The sequence below is a fragment of the Diceros bicornis genome, chromosome 34, assembly GCF_020826845.1.
Source record: "Diceros bicornis minor isolate mBicDic1 chromosome 34, mDicBic1.mat.cur, whole genome shotgun sequence".
NCBI lineage: Eukaryota > Metazoa > Chordata > Mammalia > Perissodactyla > Rhinocerotidae > Diceros > Diceros bicornis.
In genome coordinates, this window is record NC_080773.1 from 17,188,246 (window position 1) to 17,212,229 (window position 23,984).

Consider the following 23,984-nt stretch of genomic DNA (forward strand, 5'->3'; position numbering starts at 1 on the left):
AGGTCACTTGACCTGTGTGAGCCTCATTTCCACATGTGTAAAGTGAGTCCAATAATACCTGCTATGTAAGGTCACTGTGAGGAATTAAAGTAATAAAATCCAGAGAACACACAGCACAGGGGCTGGTACTCAGCAGGTGCCACTACGTGGTAACTATGTGGCTATTATTGCCAAAGCTTTTCTCCTGGCTGTTCCCTAAGTCCAGACTCCTTTTGTTCATAAGTCCAAAGTGACACTGTATGAACAGCCATTTAGACAATGATTATGTCAAGAGGTGTTTGCAAACTGTAAGGTGTTTGTTTAGCTAGCAAAACAGTAAAAAAATTTGGTATTAGAATTTGAAGTGCTGTTAACCTTTATAATCAGGAGATTTTACAAAACCACCTGGGTTCCCCAATTCTCTTAACATTGAACCATCTGGCATCTCAGGCCTGCTTCCCTCGTGGTGGCATTGGGCCAGACCTAAATCTTGGTGGGGGAGACCCTCTTTGATCCCTTGCTGGCTCATGAAGTCAGTTTAGTGGGTTCTACTGGTTGCATAAAAAAATGAAATAGAGCAGAAGAGAAAATACCAAGTGTATTGCCCACAGTCACAAGGGGAAGGACTGTTTTGTGGAATAGTCTAGTTATATGCACGCATGCGTGTGCAGGTGCATGCTCATATATGTGTATGATGGGGAGTTGCAGTCAAAATGTATCTCTTACTATGGGTCGTAGCCAAAAAACTGAAAGCCACTGTTCCAGTTTGGCACCATCTCCATCTAGTCTGATTCATTCCAAAGTTGCCTGCCTACCCTGTAAGCATTTGATCTTGAGATGACTGAGCATCAGATTGGCTGGTGGAGATTAAAAGGGCTTCCTATGATCTGTTTGGGGCTGGCAGGGTCCACGTGCTTTACCCCTGGTTCTGAACGCTTGTAAGGAGGCAATGTGTGCAATCACTCTATTACGCCCACTCTGCTAGCAGATTTCTGATCTAGCTGCCTGGCCTGGGCTCCAGGATCCTCGACCCAGCCCCCAGATGCCCAGTCTCTGACCTCTCTTCTCTCCTGCTTCCGCAGGAGAACCCGTACGTCATGCGCCGGCCCAACTTCCAGGCCCTGTCAGGGAATGAGCGCTTTGAGGGCTTCTGTGTGGACATGCTGCGGGAGCTGGCTGAGCTGCTGCGCTTCCGATACCGCCTGCGGTTGGTGGAGGACGGGCTGTATGGGGCACCCGAGCCCAATGGCTCCTGGACGGGCATGGTCGGCGAGCTCATCAACCGGGTATGGCCGGGCTGGGGCTGGGGAAGAGGCCGTGGACGGGGGGAGCAAGGGAGGGTGGGCAGGTGGACAGCCAGTGGAGCCTCAGAACCAGCCTGGCACGTAGCAAAAGAGGATTGAGTCGTTGAGGGCTCCTCATGCCCACCACACCGATGGGGCACTGTATACCTGTGCCTGGCGAGCACGTGGGGCAGGCATGGGGGGAAGAGAGGCAATGCGTCACCTCCTGTGTCCCCCTTTGCCAGATGCTCTCCTCATGCTACCTTGGCTTAGTTGGTGCTCAAGGGTTTGTTGCGTGACTGAAAGAGACGTGGAGTGGGAATCAGGCAAAGGCTGGGCAGGTCGAGAGAGGCTGCCTGCAGGAGGGAGGGCTAGGGCCAGGCCGGCAGGGACTGCACCTCATTTGTGTGCTATGCCCAGCACCTGCCATGAGGGCCTGGCACATGTAGACATCGAGGCTCCCTGTTGAACTCACAAGTCCACTTATTCAGTAGGTGTTTATTGAGTACCTACTGTGTGCTTTGCACCATGCTGGGCAGCACAGGATCCAGTGGTGAGCACAGTGGACCTGGACCCTGCTCCCAAGAGTTTAGGGTCTCCTTAGGATGCAGAAAAGCAAATAACCACAAGACAGAGCCATTGGGGCTTTGATGGGGGAACCTCAGAGGAGGGACCCAGAGGAGACTCCTGATCCAGCCAGGCATCCAGGGAGGGCTTCCCAGAAGAGGTGATGCCCAGGTGGATACCCAAAGAGTGTGAAGGAGTCAGCAAGGTGAAGGGGGTGTGGGAGGAGGGCAGTGTGTTTGGAGCAGAGGAAGCAGCATTTACAAAGGTGGGGAGTGAGAGAGAGTGGGGCGTACTGGGAGAGCCAGCTAGGCCCTGAGTGTGAGCACAATCTGGATGAAGGTGAGGTGGGAGAGGCAGGGGCATGGGAGGTGGTAGGCGAGGGTGCAGTGGAAAGAATATTTCAGAGTCAGACCTGGGTTTGAGTGCCCAGGTGAGTCATTTCTCTTTTCTGATCGTCAGTTTCCCCTACGATGCAGATAATGATACCTGACAGGTCTGTAGTGAGGGACAGCACCGCACATATTGCTTGTCAGAGGTGGGAGGCTCACGTGTAGTTCCTCTTTTTATTCCAGGCACGAGAGACCGTGTGGGCAAATGCCCAGAGGCGAGACTGTGCTATGGGAGACAGGGCAGGTGTACGGAGCAGGGACCTGTGGTCACAAACATTCAGGGCAGCCTTGACATTGGACTTGGCTGAGGGCCTCAGAGATTATCACCCTCCTGTCTCTCCCATCCCAGAATCGACTGCATCCAAGCCTTGAACGTCACCAGGGTAGACTCGAGAAGGCCACTTTGCTTGTCAAGGACATTTATCCCTTAGGGCGCTGATTTTCAAAAGTTGTTTTGTCTGCAGAACCTTTTTTCCCACTGAAAGCACCCTCAGAACCCTGGACAAAGCAGAGCTGCTCTGGTGGGGGCGGAGGTGGGGGTGTCCCTAGGGTCCTAGTCGCTTTGTCTCCCCAGCCCCACCCCATAGGCAGGCCCGAGGCACTGCCCCACCGGCTGCCAGCCGGTTTGAAAGCTGCTGCCCTTGCATGGGCTTAAAGGGCTTGAAGCCAGAACCTGAGGAGACAGGAGGCAGGAGTCCTGGAACTGGTGGCCTGATGCCCACCCGACTGGCAGGCTCCCCCTTGACCTCCATTTCCACAGCCCGGTCCTCAGTCACGTCGGCTCAGAACATTGCCTTCATCAGGGCCCCCAGAAATAAGCAGACTCCAGGGGAGTAGCCCTCCAACCAAAGTCACTGTAAACTGGATGCCAATTTATTCATCACCAGAGAAGCAGTAGACTAGTCCTATTTACAGCTGTGTAACCTTGGGCGAGAGTCTTAACCCCAGTGTCTTACGCCTAGCCCACAAGATGGGCAGGAGGATTCGGTGCGAAGGTGCCTGAGGCAAACATAGCAGGGCCTGGAGCCTTTCTGATTTGTTGCTGCAATTGTGGTTCTGAGTCCTGTTTGTATCTTGGCTCTGCTGCACATTGGCTGTGTGACCTTGGGCAAGTTACTTAACCTCCCTGTAACGTCCTTTCTTCAACTGTAAAATTGGAGAAACAACAGCCGTTACCACGTTGGGCTGTTGTGAGCATAAAAGGAGCTCATCCACGTAAGGGCTTAGAACAGGGCCCACGGGTAGTAGGGGCTGTGTGCGCGTGCTCTCTTTCTGCTGTGGTTAGTGTTACTCCTGTCGGCACAGTTAGCACATATATACATTCACGCATTCATCTGTCCTCCAGCCAGCTAGCATTTATTGAGTGCCTCCTGTATACCAGGCCCTGTGCTACCCCTGGGGGTAACAGTGGCCAGGTCTGGCCTTGCTCTGAGTGGGTTAACGAGTTTCACCTTCAGCAGGAGGTCCATGGGAGTGCAGGCTCCCCACCCCCAAGGTTGCACTGGCTCAAGTGAGGAAACAGAATCAGCTGGGCAGAGGGTAGCAGGGGCTACAGGATGACCTGTCGGGAGGTAAGGGGGTGGCAGAGATAGAGACTAGGGGAGGCTGGAGAGTGCTGGGGCTTGGTGACTGCCTGGAGGGGGTGGACGCAGGAGTGAGGACGCAGGCGTTCCTCCTGTTCTGGCTGGGGCAGCTGGGCGATGGCGATGACATTTTGGGAGAGAACACTGGAGGAGGAGCAGGCTGAGAGCGCAGGGGATGGGCGGGGTTTGGCCTTGCCGAGGCTCAGCTGCCTGCTGTGGGATGGCCAAGTACACTGAGCTTCATGGGGGTGCTTGCCACCAGCCTCGCAGCAGCAGCAGCTGCTGTTTGTTGACTTCACACCACGTGCCAAGAACTTTCCAAGTGTTACTTAATTCTCCTAACAATCCTTCATGGCCCAGAGGATCACTGCCCTCCTGCTGATGTGAAATCTGGGGCTCAGTGGTGAAGGGACTCACCCCCAACACACAGGGCTGCAGCCAGGTGTGTCTGACTCAAGGCCTGTGCCTTTTCCAGTGACACAGTAAGTACTTGGGAAGCCTGGAGTGATCAGGATAATGCTCACTCATGCTTGCCAGCCCCTTGTCCGAGCTTTCTGAACTTGTGTTATCTCCTTGACTCCTCATGGCCACCGCTTGAGGAAGGCCTGGTATTAGCCCAGTTTTCCCTAATGGACAGAGTCAGGCACGAAGGTACCATGTCCAGGCCACATGGCTAGTGACGGGCAGAGCCAGGGCTGGCACCCCAACAGGCTGGCCCAGAGCTGATGAGTGACTTCCAGATGGAAGACAGCCCAGGGCACCAGCATCCCTCAGTCACCCCCGGGCCAGGTGCAGGGCTCGTCAGCCAGTCTCAAATTATGGTCCATTTATTCCACCCAGTGGCCACTATTGGAATTGGCTTTCTCCCTGCCTTCCCTACCTTCCCTGCCATGGTGTGAATTCAGGCCCCGGCCCCTCTCAACAGCCTCCTTGCTGGCCTCCTCGCTGGCCTCCTCGCTTCCCATCTGTCTCCATTCCAGTTTGTCCTCCAGTAGGATCTTTCTACAGCAAGTCTGACCTGTCACTTGCATGCTTTAGCTATAGTCCCCCAGGGCCCTCAGGATAAACTCTGCACCCTCCAACCTGGCCCTCAAGAGCAGGGCAGATATCTTAGGTCAAGGTCCCAGGAAGCAGACTGAGATGGAGATTAGCAGGCAGGAGGTTTGTTGGATGCCCTTGGAAACCAGTCCTGTGAAGGAGTGAAGGAGCAGACTTGGGCAGAGGGAGGAGGTGATGCTTTGATGGCGTCGTGACTGGGCCTCAGCCGTCCCATGGGCAGCTCTGGAGCTGGGATGGCCATCAAAGACATCCCCCTGAGGTAAGGGAGCAGGCCTTTATACCCTCCACTGACATGTCATTGGAGGGGGCTGTCTCCCGGCATGGTCAGGACCTTGTGTGAGGGGACTCTTCCATCTACAGAGCTGAGCAGTCAGCCACCCTCAGCAGCTTGGGCAATGGGTGCCTGATCTGAAGAGAGGGTCTGGGTGGCCACCACAGCGTCCATGACAGCTGTGAGCTGGTGAGGAGGCAGGCAGAGCCAGCTTCAGGTTGACCGCGTTCCCACATGATCCCTGGCAAGCCACTTCTCTCTCTGAACTCTTGAAATGGGGATGATAGTACCTCCCTCACGGAGTTTTGGGGGGAGTGGGGAGGGAGAGTGCGAGGTCCTGGAGTGGAGCCCAGATCCTGGGGGCCTTGCAGTGAGGAGTTTAGACGTTATTTTTATTGTGTTGTGAAACCACTGGAAGGTTTTAAGCAGGGAATGTGCCGTGGTCTAATTTGTTTTCTCTTTTTTGTATTGAGGCGAAATTCATATAACATAAAATTGATGATTTTAAAGTATACAGTTCAGTGGCATTGAGTATATTCACAATGTTGTGCAATCATCACCTCTGTCTAGTTCCAAAACATTTTCATGAGCCCAAAAGAAAACTCCATACCTGTTAAGCAATCAGTCTCCATTCTCCCTTTCTCCAGCCCCTGGGACTCTGCTCTCTGTCTCCATAGATTTACTTATTCTAGATATTTCAAATAAAGGAATCATCCAATATGTGGTGTTTTGTGTCTGGCTTCTCTCAGCATAATGTGTTCAAGGTTCATCCATGTTGTAGCATGGATCAGTACTGCACTTCTTTTTGTGGCTAAATAATATTCCATTGTGTGGATGTATGACCTTGATTTATTTTTTAAATCATTTAAAAATGATTTCTCAGGCTGCTCTCGGAGAAGTAACTGTAGTGGGACAAGAGTAGAAACAGGACAGTCCGTTTCTGAGGCTGTCGGAGGGCGCAGAAGAGAGAAGATGCTGGTTTGTACTTGAGGGGAATCAGAGCAATGGGATCAGATAGGTGCAAAAGGGAGAGCGGGACCAAGGGTGACTGTAGGTTTGGCCTAAGCAGCTGGGTGCATGGTGAGGCCAGATTCCACCATGGAGAGGACGTGGGAGGGGCGGTTTGGTGGCATCAGGGAAATAAGAGTTATCTTTGGGCATGGATCATTGGAGATGCCTATTTGAAATTCAAGTGGAGACATACAGATTTCAGTGAGCGGCTGAGCATGAATTATTTAACTCATCCCCTATTGATGGATACTTGGGTGGTTTCCAGTCTTTGCTAGTATAGACAATGCCACCATCAACTGGGTCTGTGTATTTGTGGGCATGTTCCTGAGGGATAAATTCCAAGCAGTGGAAGCACTGGGTCAAAGGGTATGAATGTTTTTTGAGTATATACTGCCAAATGGCTGTTCAAAAAGGTTCCACCAATTTATATTCCCACCAGAAGTGCACGAGAATATCAAATTTCCCACACTCTTGCCAACAATGGGTATTATCAATCTTTTAAAAAAATCTTTGCCAATCTGAAAGGCCAAAAGTAGTATCTTATTCTTTTAACCTAAACAGAATGTTAGATTGCTGCATATTAATCCCCACGTGGATGTACTGTAATTTATTGAAGCATTTTTTTATATTTAGTTGCGTCCAGGTATTTTTATTTGTTTGTTATCAACAACCATAAGCAAACATCTTTATGCACAAAAGCTTTGCCTGCATTGCAGCTGATTAGGATTGATTCTCTGGATAGAATGAGTGGGTGAAAGAGGAAGACCCTTTTTATGGCTTTTGTTATTTTTGTTGAACTGCTTTCCAGAAAGACTACACCAGTTTCTATACAGGCTCCTTCTCAGCACTGAGGGTTTTGATTGGCTTTTAATTATTTAGACAACCCCCTGTCATTTTCATAGATGGCAAATCATTTTGATTTTTCCTGCTTTTGACTGGTGGACATGGCCACATAAGTGGGGCTTATGTGATCAGGTGATCGATGAAGTTGGAACCCAAGTTCAACTCAGAATGGGCCTGATAGGTCCGTGGACCCACCCTGTGTTTTCCCAGGTCCTGGCTGTATAACTGGAATAGACATACGTGGCGCCTGGCAGAATCCCACATTGGTTTGCTGACCCGTGGAGTCAGGGCCATTATGGTTCAATGAGCCAAGTGGAATACCCTAGAATTCCCCATCTTTCCCACGATAGTAATCCAAAAGCAATTCTGCATCCTTTGCGGGGGTGGTAGAGATTAGTGCCATCACTAACGGCTTGAAAGAAGCAGGGGTGCTGATCTCATCCCCGTTCAACTGGCCTGTTTGGCCCGTGCAGAAGGCAGATGGATCTTGGAGAATGACTGTGGATTACTGTAAGCATAATCAGGTGGTGACTCCAATTGCAGTCGCTGGCCCAAATGAAGTGTCTTTACTGGAGCAGATCAACACGGCCCTTGGCAGCTGGTGTGAGCTACTGCTGTGGCAAATGCTTTCTTCTCCATAGCACTTTCCGAGGGCCACCAGAAGCCAGGGGTACACACCTTCAGTCTTGCCTCAGGGTGACATCAACTTTCTCTCTTTCTGCCATCATGTAGAGAGAACCTTGATCTTGACAGTCCACCCACCCTCATGCTGGTCCACTACATTGGCAACAGTATGCTGCTCAGCTCTCCTGAGCAGGAGGTAGCATTTGGTAAGGAGGTTGGCAATAAAACCACTGCTGCTATCTGTCAGTCAGGGTCCAATCTAGAGACAAAACAGCACCAGTTACTTGAACAGAGAGAATCTGATATACTAATTGTTAACTAGACGTGAAGTTGTTAACCAGCTGAGAGAGGAAGAAGAAACCAAGAGGTCATGGAGGCCGCAGCTGCAGGAAGCGGCTACCACCCTGAGGGCTGAGGGGACAGGAAAAGAAGTTGGAAAGATTAAAACTGCGAAACTCAGGCAAGGGGCCCAATGGAGCTGAAACTCAGACCTCGGAGGAGGGGGTGCTGCTTGGCTGGTACTGGTGCCCTTTGGTGGGCATTTTGGATTTGGCAGCAGCTTATTCGTGGGTCTCAGTCCAGTGTGCTACTGCAGTCCAATTACTGAACAGCCCAGAGGGCTTTTCCTTTTGAGTGAGCCCCAGAGCATGTGAAGGCTCTGCAGTAAGTCCTGGCTACGTGCAAGCTGATCTGCCCACTGGGCCTGGTGACCCAGCAGATCCAGGGATGTGCAGAGTGCTGGTGGCATATAGGGATGCAGGCACTAAGAGGTGACTCAGCTCAGACCTCTAGGGTTTGGGAGCAAATCGTGCTCTCTTCTGCAGATACCTGTTCTCCTTTTGAGAAACCACTCCTTACTGGGCCCTGCTAGAGACCGAACACCTGCCAGTGGGAGAGTGAGTGACTGTGTGTCCTGAGCGCTCATGTAACCTGGGTGTTGTTATTCCTGCATCAGTCAGGGTCCTGCCAGGAGACAAGCCTCCCCAGATATTTGAAAGTAGAGAATTATTTACTAGGAGAAAAATTGTTAACTAGGTAACTGAGAATGTAAAAGTTGAACTTCAAGGTAGGGATCAGCAAACTCTTTCTGTAAAGGGCCAGATTGTAAATATTTTCAGCTTTCAGGCCATATTGTCTAAACTACTCAGTGCTTCTGTTGTATGGCAAGCAGTCATAGATAATACCTAAACAAATGGGCATGGCATTGTTCCAATAAAACTTTATTTACAAAATCAGGCAGATGGGCTGGACTTTGCCTGAGGGCCATAGTTTGCATACCCGTGTCGAGGTAGCAAGGCAGGAAGTGGCTATGTCCCTAGTTCTGAAGGAACAAAGGGAAGAGCTGAAATGACTGGAAACTTACAGGAAGGGCTCCATGGAGCTGAAACTCAGACCCTGAGGGGGCGGGGGCGCTTGCTGGCTGGTGTTTGTCTCTCCGAGAGCTGAGGCTGGTTCTTCAAGTATTGAGAAGCTGGGAACTGGATTTATCTTCTGCACCCGGGAAAAACTGCTGCTGCCAGGGCTGCAGAAATGAGGCTGGGGAACTGAGAGTAGACAGGAAGGAGGAGCTTGTTCTCCCGCCTCCAGCCTTGCAGCCTCCCCTCTAGCGCCCCCTATTGGCAGCACCTGACAGGGAGCCTATGACAAAGCAGAAATGTGGTTGGCACAGAGCTGGTGTAGACAGCGGATTTGGAGCTGGGGGACAATCACAAGTGCTTTGATAGGTTTTTAGGCATTTAGACAAACCACCCCATCATTTCTACAGGTGGCTCATCATTTGAATTCTTCCTGATTTCATTCCAGAGATTAAATGACTGTTGACTGTCAGAGTCCCCTTGGGGAGGGAAGCGTTCTCTAAGAAATAGGTATCTCTGCTGGGAAATGAAGGGTGAGGAGGAGGAGGTGGGAGGGGGGTTCTCAAGGCTCTGAGAGGAGTCTAGAAGGAACTTGTAGCATTTAAGGATCTCTCTGTCCTCCCTTCAGAATGAAACCCAAATCTGACTACCTCTCTCCACCCTTAGCCCTGCTCCCAGCAAATCCATGGACATCATCAGTCAGCCCCTTGCCCACCCTACAGTTCCACTCTTGCCTCTGTGGTCTGTTTTCATGCAGCCAGATCACATCATCCCCCTGCTCACACCCTCCGAGTGACGTCCCCTGTTGCCCTTGGAGTAGAATCCAGCCCCCTGACCATGGCCTGCAAGGCCCTGCAGGGCTTTGGTCCCACTTGGCTGCATTTCCCACCCACCCCCCAGTGTGCACCACCCATTTTGGACACTGCAAGTCACTTCCCACCTCAGGGATTGTGCCCACTGGTCCCTCAGCCTAGAACTTTCTCCGTAGATCTTCTCATGCCTTGCTGCCACACTTCCTTCACGTTTTTACTCAAGACCTCCCTGCACCAGGGAGTGTGTAGCAGTCTGGATGGTGTTGCCCTGCTTTGTTTTTCTTCATAGCACTTGTCGCTACTTGATATGTGTTTATATTCACTGCTGAATTCCCAAAGGTAGAATTGTGCTTGGCCAGGGGTGGGTGTTCTGTAAATGTTTGTCGAACAGGTGAATGAATGAATGAACAGACAGAATGGGCAGAGTGGCTGCAATGTGGGGATACAGGGCAAGATGGCGGGTATCTTAGTCTGTTTGTGTTGCTATAACAGAATACCATGGACTGAGTGGCTTATAAACAATAGAAATTTGTTTCTCACAGTTCTGGAGGCTGGAAGTCCAGGATCAAAGTGCTGGCAGATTCTGTATCTGGTGAGGGCCCACTTCCTAGTTCATAGTCGGCCATCTTCTTGCTGTGTCCTCACATGGAGGAAAGGGCAAGGGAGCTCTCTGAGGCCTCTTTTGTAAAGGCACTAATCCCATTCACGAGGGCGCCACCTCATGACCTAATCACCTCTCAAAGGCCCCCACCTCTTAATACCATCAGATTGAGGGTTAAGATTTCAACATGTGAGTTTTAGGGGGACACAAACCTCAGTCCATAGCAGTGAGGGTGAGGCTGGTGAGGTAGTAGGGGCCAGGTAGGGCAGGGCCTCATGGGGCCAGGTGAGGAGTTTGGATGACAGTATAAGAAGAATGAGAGTTATTGCAGGGTTTAAGCAGTGGGTAGTGTGGCTGGGTTGTAGTTTTGGGATCCCTCAGGCTGCCCACTGAGTGGCCGAGGAGGCGGAGACCAGCTTTCTAGTCCTGAGACACAGCGATCTGAGCAGGGGCAGCACAGTGGAGGCAGAGAGAAGCGACTGGATTCCAGAGGTGTTTGGGGACTGAAATCAGGAGGGCTTGAGGATAGATGCAGTGAGGAGTGAGGGGGATGTGTATCAAGGACGCCCTGGGGCTTTTGCCTGGGATGTCCTTGGGGAGAGGATGGAGGCTGAGTTTACTGTGTGTTCATGGGAGGTTCAAGGACTCACTCCTGTGGTCACTCAGTCACTGAGCACTCATTTCCTGAGCTCCGTGGGACCAGGGAGGAGTCACACACCTGGACCCTCACCTCAGATGCCCCAGGCCATGGAGGGGCCATGGACAGGTGAAGCCTCCTCAGAGGGGTGTGGTTCTGAATCCTGGGGTCAACTAGAGCAAGGTACTTACCTTCACTGTGCCTCGGTTTCTTCACATGTAAAATGGAGGGAATGATGGTCCTCCACATAGGTTGGCTCTGGGGACTAAATGAGCTTTTCCAGGGAGAGAAAGCCCTGGAATGGTGGCCTCAGGGTAAGTGCTGTGTAAGTGCCAGTATCTGGACCTGTGTGGGGTTCCATTACAGCCCAAGGAAGGAGAGGTGTCTCTGTCTGGGAGCCTCTGGGAGGCCCCCTGAGGAGGGGCGACATTCTCAGGCTTTCAGCAGAGGAGACACTCATCGCGTCCAGCTGGCCCTGCCTCTGAAGGTTTCGTAGAGGAGGCAGAGAAGCGAACAGATATTTTTTGAACTGAGCTGAGTGCTGAGATCAAGGGGTGTCCAGAATGTGGGGGCTCCACGGAAGGCGTCACAGAGGAGGGAATATTCGAGGGGTCCCTGGAGGGATTGTGGGATCCAGTTCTGCAGGGTGGAGTGGGGCAGGCAAAGGGAGTGGCTGGTCAAAGGTGCGGAGGCCATAGAACAGCTGGCACAAGAGGGGTGGCGAGAGGCCCAGGAACGCGGTGGGGAACCGTAGCAGCCTTGGGTGCCATTCAGAGAGGCCGGACTTGGTCGAAACCAAACAGTATTTGTTGGGAACCTATGTGTAGGCTCTGAGTGGACCTCTAACCAGACAGGGAAGAAGCTTGAAATTTAGTAGGGCAGACAGACCATTAGTAAGCAAACGGGCAAGGTCATCTCTAGTAGTGCTAAGATGGGTATGAAACGGGGTGATGGGTCATGTGAGGGAGAGGACCCTGGGATTGGGGGAGTGGAGTCTGGAGGTCGCTGTGGAGAGGGCTGAGGGGATGAGATAGGAGCTAAGCCTCGAGTGGTGAGGAGGAGCTGGGGAAGAGCAAGTGCAGAGGCCCTGGGGTAGGGGACAAGCCTGCTGTGGTAAAGAGCAGAAAGCGCCATTGTGACTGCAGCTGAGTGGGCGAGGGAAGGGGCATGAGGTGAGGCCAGTAGACGGGGGTCTCGCATCATGAAGGGCCTCTTGGCTATGAAAGGGTTTGCCTTAGGTGCAGTGGGAAACCACCAGTGGTTTTGAAACAGGGGACTGTCCCTTTGGATTGGAGGGTCATGAGCAGGGGCTCCTCGGTGAGGAGACTAATGTGGTTGTCAGGAGGGAGATATGGGCAGTCTGGGATCGAGGGTGGAGGTGGAGAGAAGTAACCAGATCCCAGAAGTGTTCCTCTGCCCTTGCTCCTGGAGGAGAAGTGGTAAGAGAAGAGACAGGCCTGCCTAGGTGTTGGGCCTGAGCCAGGGTCTCGAGAGGGGGTGAGGAGGCTAGTGAGCCAAGCAAGGGATGGAACAGAAAGGAGCCAGGAGCCCTGCAGGCCTCAGGGAGGAAGTGGGCTCCTGAGCATGGGGACCACCGGGGCCCTCCCCAGCCCCTCTGAGAGGCTACCACCTCCTGCTTTCTGAAATGGGAACTTGCGCCCCATGGAAGGTCTTGCCAGGACAGACCTCCCGTGGGTGTGTAAAAATAATCCGATTCCTGTATGAGTTGTGATTATTACTGAAAATTCACATATTAGTCAGTGGTAAGAGCACAGGAAGGGGAAAGAGACCTTCACTCTCGGTGCTCAGGGTGCCCAGGGATTCCCAGGTGTGCTCCGTGTAAGCCGTGTCCTGGGCCCTGGCCACACATCGCCACCTCCGGACTCTGCTTTGGGGCTGTGCCGTCTCTCTCTGCTCCCAAGTCATATGGGGCCAGAGCCATCTCTCCCTCCCCCTGCATTAGTTGTTTGACCTGCCATCTCTCTCTGCTCTTGGTTTATCTTTTGGGTCTGTCCTCTCTCCCTGGCATCAAGTTGTCTTTGAGATCTCTCTTCTTTCCCTGACCGTGGATTTCTTTTAGGGCCCGTGTGATCTCTCCTTGGCCTTGGTTTTGTTTTTAGCCTGTGCCACCTCTCTACCTTGAGGTTATCTTTTGGGCCTGTGCCCTCTGTCCCCACCTGGGTTCTTCCCTGGCTTGTGTTACCTCGTGTGCTCTCGGTCTCAGCCCCTTTGGGGTTAGTGTGTGTCTTCTCCTGGGCCAGTGATCCAGGACCTCTTTTATTTCAGCCCCAGGGAGAGGTCTCTGCTTGAATTTGGAGTCAATGCTGGGGCCCATTTGAGGCCTGGGGGATGGGGTCATTATGCCTGGAAGGGGGCATCCTGGGAGCCCAGTCCCAAACCCCAGGACCTGGACAGCTGTGTGAGACATCTTGCCTAACCCCACCCCCCATTTTACAGATGAGCAACCTGAGGCCCAGAGATGTGGAAGCCTCTGCCTGAGGTCAGCCGGCAAGCTTGGGGCAGAGCCAGGCTTCCTCACTCCTGCTCTGGGCCCTTCCCCGTGCCCTGCCCTGTATGTGAGAGCCCAGTGTGCGAGTGTGTGCACTGAGCCTCTAGTGAATGCCACCCCCCATGTGTCTCCATTCCTCCCTACACTTGTGTATAGGTATATGTCTGTCGGCCTGCGTCCTTGTGGATGGTGTGTCGCTGGGTTGGCCTGTTTCTGGGCACCCATGTGTGGGTGTGGTGTGATGTGCACATGGTGGTGGGGGTGTAGATGTGACCATGTACAGAGCTCAGTGCAGTGTGTATGTATGTATGCGGGGGGGCAGTGTATGCAAAGTGCCAGGTTTTTTCCATCTTGTGTCTAACCCACAGCTAAAGGCCAGCTACTGCCCACTTGGGCCTGAGCAAGATAGCCCTTTTGGATCAGGGATTCCAGGTGTGCAAGCCAGACCCCACCGAAACCCTTCTTCTGTCCCGCCCCACCCATGCCCCACCTTCACCCCTTCAGACCTGGACGGCAGGCACCCCTCCCCTGCTCGAGACTACATGCAGCTTCCCCTGACATCACATCTCAGTTGAGCTGGGCACTGGTCCTTTGTCGCGGCGATGCCTTCATGCACACATCTAGGTCGCTAGTGCCTGCCAGGGGTCTGCTTTAGTGTCCCCAGCTCCTGCCTTTACTCACTAGTGCCTTTGCTTCTCTGAGACTCAGTTTCTCCGTATAAAATGGGGCTAATAGTGGCCCTCAGGGAGCTGTTGGGAGAAGCATACAAAGTAATCTCTGTAAAATGCTATCTAGCATGGAGCCTGGCACACAGTAAGCACATAATACCTGTTCCATGTTGTTAACTGTTAAGACAGAGGAGGAAACCAAGGCCCAAAGAGGGTCCTGAGTGGGTCAGTGTCCGGGCATCTCACCTCAAATCTCAAGCTCTCTCCAGGCCCCTAGGGTGGTGGGGGGAGGTTAGGGTCAGTGGTAGGTTTTATAAAGCAGGGCCTTAATGATGAACTTGACCGGGCCGGGAGCTGAGGGGTGTGTGTGGAAAGATTGGACGGGGCAGGGCAGCCGGCAGGAAAGAGGCCATGGGAGCCTCTTACAGCAGCCGTGAGATGACGAGGGTCCAATTTGGGCCCAAGGTGCACTCCTGGAGCCAGTCCAGGCTCCTGGCCCCTCCTGTTCTCCTTCTTTCTCTCTGCCTCTCTCTCAGCTTCTGATATTCTCTCTCAGTCGCTCTCTCAGTGCGTTGCTCTCTCACTGCCCGTCTCTCTCCCTGGCCCACCCCTCTGCTCCCACCCTGCTTCCCCTCCAGCAGAAGGCAGACCTGGCTGTGGCTGCATTCACCATCACGGCCGAGCGGGAGAAGGTCATCGACTTCTCCAAACCCTTCATGACCTTGGGGATCAGCATCCTCTACCGAGTGCACATGGTACGGTTCCCGGGGAGATGTGGAGGCTGGGGGCAGGGACTGGTGGTGGAGCCGGTTGCCTGTGTCCCCAAGGGAAGCAGAGGCTGTAGGCTGGACCTCTGATGGGCTGGTCAGGCTCCTGGGCCCCTGGCGGCGGCAGGGACTAAGGATGCAGCTCAGGGGCTCAGGTCAGGGTGGCTCCGGGGCTCACTTCCTCTTCCCCCAGGGCCGCAAGCCTGGCTACTTCTCCTTCCTGGACCCCTTCTCCCCTGCTGTGTGGCTCTTCATGCTGCTCGCCTACCTGGCCGTCAGCTGCATCCTGTTCCTGGCTGCCAGGTGAGTCCACTGCCTGCTGCCCGGGAAGAGGGGGTGGGGAGGAGGCATGAGTAGGGGTACTCTGTGACTGACCTGCACATTTTGTCATCTATCCCTACCATCCTTGGCATCCACTCGGGGCCCCTGATTCCCTGCACCCTCCCTTCTCCCTCCTGGCCCTGTCTCTGGGTCCTCTCTCTTCCTTCTGCCCTTGTGGTTCTGACTTTTGCGCTGTGGTTCTCACTCTGGGCCTCTCCCCTTCCCATTCTTTCTGTCTTTCTTTTTCTCTATGTGTGTCTCTCTGTCTCTTTCTGCCTCTTCTGTGTGTCTCTCTATCTCTGTGTGTGTCTCTCTCTGTTCATCTCTCTGTCTCTCTTTTCCCCTCCTTTTTCTATCTTTCCTCTCATCTCTCCTGATCATGGTGGCTCTGTCTCTTTCCTGTTTCTCTCCTTTTTCTCCCCACCTTGGCCCCATCCACCCCCCCATGTCTCTCCACAGGCTGAGCCCCTACGAGTGGTATAACCCACACCCATGCCTGCGGGCGCGCCCCCACATCCTGGAGAACCAGTACACACTGGGCAACAGCCTTTGGTTCCCCGTGGGGGGCTTCATGCAGCAGGGCTCGGAGATCATGCCCCGGGCGCTGTCCACGCGCTGCGTCAGCGGAGTCTGGTGAGAGGCTTTCTGTCTGGTCCACCTGGGGCTGAGGTGGGGGGTGCCTTTCTGAGGCCTGGGCGGATCCCTGTTCCCCACCACCAGCTGTGTGAAAGGGAATGGGGTGGGGAGAGCTGAGCCCTACTCTGCCACTCACTAGCTTTGTGACTTGGGTAGGTAGGACACATCCCCTCTCCATGCCTCAGTCTCCTCATCTGAAAAATAAGGATAAAAATACCCGTGTCTCAGCTTATAAGGCTCCATGAGGCTGCTGTGGGAAAGTGCCTCTGCTTACATGAGGGGTTATAATCAACAGCATTGGTGTTGCTATCACCATCTCAGACATTGCCCTGGCAGTCACAGAGACCTAGAATCTTTGAGCCAGGGTAGCCTTCACTGTCCAGAGGCGGAGGCCAAGGCCCAGACAGGGACACCTGTTCCCTCCAAGTCCCACAGGGGACTCAGTCACTTGAACAGAACTTATTTTGCCCCTGAGACAAGCTCCAAGAGGCTGCATGTCAGAGCAGATGTCGACAACTGGTGGTGTCTGGGCCACAGTTTAAAAATATTTTGAATTAGCTGGCAAGGTTCAGAAATTGGGCAAATTCACTCACATATCCAGATTTCTCATTCTTGAAAATTCGGGAGATCTGGTAGTGCTCAGCTGGCATTCCCACCTGGTGTTGGTGTCTGTTCCTCAGTCCCCTGTCTCCCTTCCCTTCAGTCTCTTTCTGGCCTGGCCTCCATAGGCATTCACGTTTGCTACCCCTGTCTTTTTTTTTTTGAAGTGTAATTGACATACAATATTATGTTAGTTTCAGGTGTACAACAGTGATTCGACCTTTGTATACATTACAAAATATTCACTGTGATAAGTCTAGTAACCATCTGTCACCATACAAAGTTATTACAATATTATTGACTATATTCCCTATGCTGTACATTACATCCCCATGACTTATTTATTTTCTAACTGCAAGTCTGTACCTCTTAATCCTCTTCACCTATTTCACCTGGCCCCTTCTTCCCCGCTTTGGTAACCACCAGTTTGTTTCTTGTCTTATTTGTCTTATTTCACTTAGCATAATACCCTCTGGGTCCCTCCATGCTGTCGCAAAGGACAAGATTTCATTTGTTTTTATGGCTGAGTGATATTCCATTGTATATAGATACCACATCTTCTTTATCCATTCATCTATTGATGGACACTTAGGTTGCTTCCAAGTCTTAGCTATTGTAAATCATACTGCAATTAACATAGGGGTGCATATATCTTTTCAAGTTAGTGTTTTCGTTTTCTGTGGATAAATACCCAGAAGTGGAATAGCTGGATTGTATGGTAATTCTATTTTTAATTTTTTGAGGAACCTACATACTGTTGTCCATAGTGGCTGTGCCAGTTTACATTGCCACCAGCGGTGTACAAGAGTTCTCTTTTCTCCACATCCTTGCCAACACCTGTTCTTTCTTGTCTTTTTGATAATTGTCATTCTGGCAGGTGTGAGGTGGTATCTCATTGTGGTTTTGATTTGCATTTCCCTGATGATTGGTGATGTTGAGCATCTTTTCATGTGCCTGTTGGCCATCTGTGTGTCTTCTTTGGAAAACCATCTATTCAAGTCCTCAGCCCATTTTTTAATCAGATTGTTTATTTTTTTGATATTAAATTCTGTAAGTTCTTTGTATATTTTGGATATTAACCCCTTATCAGATGTATGATTTGCAAATATCTTCTGCCATTCAGTTGGTTGTTTTTTCATTTTGTTGATGGTTTCCTTCGCTTTGCAGAAGCTAACCGTGTCTTTTAAATAGCAGCTGGGCTTGGTTGCAGTTCATATAACTCTTCTCACTCCCTTTCCCTCATTAGAACCACAGAAAGCTGAAGAGAATGGTTAGGACAGAGAATGTTCTCCCCGTTTTATGGATTAGAAGACTGAGACCCAGAGAGAGGGAGTGATTTGCTAAAGAACACACATTTGGCTAGAGGCAGGGCCAGGCCGAGCCAGCTCCCTCCCCAGTGCGGCTCACCCCAGCCAGCCCTCGGAGCTGCCTGAGCCCAGCCCTGTCCCCAGCCCCTGGTGACCCCTCCAGGGCAATCCCAGGCATCAGGCCTTCTCAAGGAGCACTTCTTCCTCACCTCATCCCCATCAGTCAGAATTCACGCATCAACAATCATTCAGCAGATGCTTCTTGAGCCCCTCCATGTGCCAGGCACTCGGGTGAAGAATCAGCCCCCAAGAAGCAGAAGAAGAGTAAACAGATACGTAAACACGGGGATGTCGTGTTTTATACCAAGATCGTGTCCCAAAGATGTTGTCTTAATTCAAAACTTAATTCAGTTCAAGACTAACTGTAACGGTGGCAGGTTTTTCTCTCCCAACTAAGTGGGACTAACTATCATATGGCATTCGTTTGCAATTCACTTGGTCCACTGGCTTTGAAACTTTTGAGTCTTGAGGATTTATTTTTTTAACATTAAGGATTTGCATCATTTCAAGTGTTATACCCTGTATTAGTTTCCTATTGCTACTGCAACAAGTTACACAAACTTAGTGGTTTAAAACAACAGAAATTTATTCTCTTATAGTTGTGGAGGTCAGCGGTCTGAAATAGATCTCACTGGGCTAAAATCAAGGAGTTGGCAGGGCTGGTTTTTCTGGAGGCTCTAGGGGAGAATCCATTTGCTTGCCTTTTCCAACTTTTAGAAGCTGCCTGCATTCCTCGGCTCTTGGCCCCTTACTCCATCTTCAAAGCCAGCAGCATAACATCTTCAAATCTTTGACTCTGACTTTCTTCTTCCACTTATAAGGACCCTTGTGATTCCACTGGGCCCACCCAGATAATCCATCTCCCATCCTAAATTCCTTAACTTAATCAGATCTGCAAAGACCCTTTTACTTAGTAAGGGAACATACAAATTCCAGGGATTAGGATGTAGACATCTTTTACGGGGGTGGGGGCTGTCTTCTGCCTGCCGTACAATCCAAGTGAAATTTATTAACATTTTCAATATAATGATGTATCAGATGTAGTAAACTGTGCTATTGAGGAACCAAACAGGGTGCAGTGAAAGAGGACATTAGAGAATGGGGTGCTCAGGGAAGGCCCCTCTGAGGAGGTGACATCCACCCTGAGTCCTAAAGGCTGAAACAGAGACGTCCGTGACAAGAAGAGAGGGAGCATTCTGGACAGGCAGGAGAGGGCTGTGTGTGTGAGGTGGCTGGAGAGGGCACGAGGAGATCTTCTCTGACAAATCTGGCCAAGTCCCCAGGTCAGGCAGGGGACCAGTGAGGCCCGCCTTCTGCTGGAGGCTGTCCCCACTGCTCCTCCGTCAGGGACCCTCTTCTGCAGCTGGGTGTTCTCTGCCTCTTCCCATCGCTGTCACTCAGGAAGCCCCCAGTCACTCCTCCTCCCTCATTGGAGCCTTTGATTCTGGGCTCACTCCTGTCTCCTCCCCGAGTCCTCCCACACATTCGCTCATTCAACAGATGTTTCAGCAGATGTTGATTAATCTCCAAATGTGACCCTGGCCCAGTAATTCGGCAGGCCAGGGCCAGTGGTGGGGTGGTGGGGGTGGGTGCCAGTACCCTAGGGGACTTGGCTGCCACCTGAACAGCAGCAGCCTGGCCAGAACCCGCCTTCTGGGCCCTTCGTCTCCAGTGTCCACTCGGGCCACAGCCTCGTGCAGCCACACCCAAGGGCTTATCATCATCGGGACCGCTCTGCCTCAGAAATCAGCGTTTCCGAGGTTATGCCCAACCACAGCCGTGTCCCTCCCGGACTCTCCCTCGGTCACTCCTGTGAAGTGAGTCCTTAGACCTCCCTCTTTCCTGTTCTCTGAACTCTGCCTGCTTTCGTGTCTGTCCACCTCCAGGTAGGCTCTAGGCCGTGTCTTCAGCCACTCCTTTGCCATTTTCTTCAACCCCTCCTCAGGTCATCTTCTCCTCACGCCTTCCTGACAAGAAAGGCCCACAACCTCCGATGTGGCCAGCAGCGTGGCTCGCCCTCCCCCCGGCTCCACCAGGGTCACATGGGACCCGTTAATTGATATGTCCAATATGCCCTATTAGCCACCCTTCTAGAAACTCCTGCTTTTAGGCTGCTATGTCCTTTTGGTTTCCTCCTACCTCTGCATCCTCTGTTTCATTTTGCGGTGGGTTCCTTTTGCGCTTGCCGTCTCACCTGGAACTCCCCACTCCACACCAGTGATTTTTCAGTGCCTGCAGACCCAACGCCCTCTTTTTACAACAAATATTTTATAACATCTCCTTTTCCATCCTGACGAAATTCAAGGGTAATATATCCACCTACACACATAATTTAAAACAAATCGATAAAATGCCCTGATTGCAATACAAAGGAGAAAAAGGGAAGTGATTTATGATAAAACAATACAATAGTGATATGGAAATGCTTGGGCGAGACTGTGCTGGAAGACAGATGCAGTAGTCAGGTGGTTGCACCTACTTATAACGGATACGTCTGGAATTACGAGAAGTAAGACCATTTAACAGTATTACATCCACACTGGAGACTTGACACTTTGAAATAGTTGGTAGATGGGTATGTTTGTACAAATACAAATCACTACGAACGTGATGATTTTCTAATGCAACTGGTCCAAGTGTCTTGACTTGGTGATTCAAATACCAGAGCAGAGCTGCTGTCAGAGACGTGATTTCCCAAAATGGTGAAGGGTTCTTGGCAAAGTTTCAAACAAAACGACATCCAGTTGTTCCTCAGTCTAAACAATATGTGCATTTCTAGAGATTTCGGTTTCTCTTATAACCATGCAAAAAATACTTTGGTTTTTATGTACCAAGGAGTTAGGCTCAGATAATCACATACTGGATTTTTCCTGTTGTTCAGCCGGGGCTGCGTTTTCGAACTCCTTCCTCCTTCATTGACACCAGGACCCCCTCAGTCACTCTGGCTCCAGAGTGCCCCATGCCTAACTGAACACTGTCCTCATACCTTCTGGGGTGCTCCCTGCCCGGGGACCCCCGCTCTGTACCCTCCAGGGCCATCTCATCCGCCCCTGGCTTCCCTTGCTGTTCGTAACTGACACTCCCAGTCCTCCTCTCCAGACCTCTCCATGGGTGCCTGACAGGCATCCTCAAAACTCAACTTGTCCAAAATGGAGCTACATCCCTACTCCCAAATCAGACTACCCGTCTGTGTCCCCACACTCTCTCGGAGAGTGGCCCCATCTCCCCACCATCACCACCACCAGTTAGCCATGCTGTATCCTTGGGGTCTAGGTGGTGCCTGGTGTGTACTGGGCACTGAATGATTTTGTCTTGAGTGAATAACAACTCTGACTCCTGGGGTGGGTTTGGAGACACTTGGTTTCTGGAGAGGTTGTGTCAGACCCTGGGTCTTTGTGTGTCGGATTTTGGTTTCCTTTTGCAGGAGGCATGTTATTCATCGCTCTGTCCTCCAGTCCACCCCCACCCCAGTGCCTAGCACAGCACTGTGCACGTGTGCTCAGCAAAGAAAGGCTGCTGTTTTCATTATGATCTGCCAGAGGAGGGGGTGGTCTGGGAGGCCCTCTCACCATCTGCCCTGTCTTCAGGCCCCACAGATCTGTGTCATCTGCAGGGAGCCTGGCCACTCTCACCTGCCAGGCAGGAGAACAGAGAGGGCCAGGGTCAGACAAGTGGCTGTACTTGGGTCCCATAGCCAGGCGAACGGGTACCTCTTCTCCGAGTCAGTCCTGAGTCACCAAGACAATAAGAGCACACACTTGGGCACAGCGCTTGCTCTGTGCCAGATGCAACTCCCTCTTACAACAACCCTATGAGGAGGGATCTGCAATTGTACTTACCTCACAGGTGAGTCCAAGGTCACACAGCTAGACAGTGATGGAGCCAAGATTTGGGGATTTTCCGGAAATCTTTCTATTATTGATTTCTAGTTTAGTTCCATTGTGGTCAGAGAACATTCTCTGTAGGATTTTAATCCTTTGAAATTTATTGAGACTTGTTTTACGGCTCAGCATATGGTCAATCCTGGTACATGTTCTGTGTACACTTGCATAGAATGTGTATTCTGCTGGTCGTGGATGTGGTGTTCTATTAATGGCAGTTAGAGCCAGTAGATTGATAGTGTTATTCAAGTATTCTATATTCATACTGATTTTCTGTCTACTTGCTCTATCAGTTATTGAGAGAGCAGTCGTGAAATCTCCACCTATAATTGTGGAGAAGTTGTATCTATTTCTCTTTTCAGTTCTACCTTCAATTTCTCTATTTCAATTCAGTTTTTGTTTCATGAATTTTGAAGCTCTGTAATTAGGTGCATAAATGTTTAGGATTGGTATGTCTTCTTGATGAATTGACCCTTTTGTCATTGTATAACGTCCCTCCTTATTCCTGGTAATATTCCTTATTCTGAAGTTACCTTTATTTGATGTTAATATAGCCACCCCAGCTTTCTTATGCTTAGTGTTTGTGTAGCATATCTTTTTCCTATCCTTTTATTTTTCAATCTACCTTTATTGTTATATATAAAGTGGGTTTCTTATAGGCAGCATATACTTAGGCCTTGGAGCAGGGGTTGGCACACTTTTTCCCTATTGGGCCAGACAGTAAATATTTTAGGCTTTGCTGGCCATACGATCTCTGTCAAAACTACTCAACTCTGTAGTGTCAGGGCAGCCACAGACAGTACATAAATGGATGAGTGTGGCTGTGTTCCAATAAAACTTTATTTATGGACACTGACAGTGCATTTTGAATTTTATGTCATGTGTCATGAAATATTACTCTTCTTTCAGTTTCTTTTTAACCATTTAAAAATGTGAAAACCATTCTTAGCTTGTGGGCTATCCAAAAACTGACAGCAAGTCACATTTCGCCTGTGGGCTATAGTTTGCCAACCCCTGGTTGAGACCATTTGCCTTTAATGGAATTATCGATATGGTTGGGTTTAAATCCACCAACTTGCTGTTTGTTTTCTCTTTGTCCCATGTCTTGCTTGTTACCTTTTCCCTCTTTTCCTACCTTCTTTTGGATTTATTGAAATTTTTAGGATTCTGTTTTATGTCCACTATTGACTTACTAACTATGCTTCTTTTTGAATTTTTCGTACTAGTTGCTCTGGGTTTACAATATGCCTCTTTAATTTATTACAGAATACTTTCAAGTAACATTATATCACTTCACATAAGTTGTAAGACCCTTAGAACAGTATACTTCCATTTCTCCCTCCCATCCTTTGAGCTACTTTTGTCATATATATTACTTCTACATATCTGTGACTCCACAGTATATTAAGTGTATATGTGTGTGTTTGCTTAAAAAGTAAATGTCTTTTAAAGAAATTTTTTAAATGAGCAATATGTCTTTTATATTTACCCATACATCTACCATTTCTGATGCTCTTCGTTCCTTCACGTACATCCAGATTTCCATCTGCTTTTATTTTCCTTTTACCTGAAGAACTTCTTTTAATATTTCTTGAAGTTCGGGTCTACTGGCAATTAGTTCTGCCAGCTTTTGTTTGTATGAAAAATTGACTAGTGTGCTTTCTTCTTTGAAGGATCTTTTGCTGGATATAGAATTCTAGGTTGACAATTTTTCTTTCTTTCAGCACATTGTTGCATTGTCTTCTGGCCTACATACTTTCTGAGAAGAAGTCTACTGTCACTCTTATCTTTGATTCTCTGTATGTAATGTGTTTTCGCCCCCTCTGACTCTCTTTAAGATTATCTGGGGCCAGCCCTGGTGGCCTAGTGGTTAAGTTCAGTGCACTCTGCTTCGGTGGCCCGGGTTTGGTTCCCAGGTGCGGACTTACGCCACTCGTCTGTCAGTGGCCATGCTGTGGCAGTGGGCCCACATGCAAAATAGAGGAAGATTGGCAACAGATGTTAGTTCGAGGCGAATCTTAAAGATTTTCTGTTTATCACTGGTTTTCAGCAATTGATTATAATGTGCCTTGATGTGTTTGGTGGTGTGTGTGTTTATCCTGCTTGGGGTTTATTGAGCTTCTTGGATCTGCAAGTTGATAGTTTTCATCAAATTTGAAAAATTTTTGGCCATTACTTCTTCAAATATTCTTTTCTGTTGCCCCCTTTCTCTCCTCTCTTT

The 23,984-nt window shown here is 50.3% G+C and overlaps 1 protein-coding gene across 5 annotated transcripts in view; it reads left to right on the top strand.

The window, feature by feature from the left end:
* GRIK5 (glutamate ionotropic receptor kainate type subunit 5) overlaps nt 1-23,984 on the top strand; it is a 56,687-nt gene that overhangs the window by 22,466 nt on the left and 10,237 nt on the right. For 4 of the 5 annotated variants that reach the window (XR_009216705.1, XM_058529431.1, XM_058529435.1 and 1 more), the window contains 4 exons: nt 1,062-1,265; nt 14,830-14,946; nt 15,152-15,261; nt 15,739-15,912. Coding sequence is in view for 4 of the 5 variants with exons in the window: in XM_058529431.1 (XP_058385414.1) it covers nt 1,062-1,265; nt 14,830-14,946; nt 15,152-15,261; nt 15,739-15,912 (605 nt within the window). In the remaining variant the exon portion in view is untranslated. The remainder of the gene's footprint in view (nt 1-1,061; nt 1,266-14,829; nt 14,947-15,151; nt 15,262-15,738; nt 15,913-23,984) is intronic. The other variant, XM_058529432.1, reaches the window with a different exon arrangement.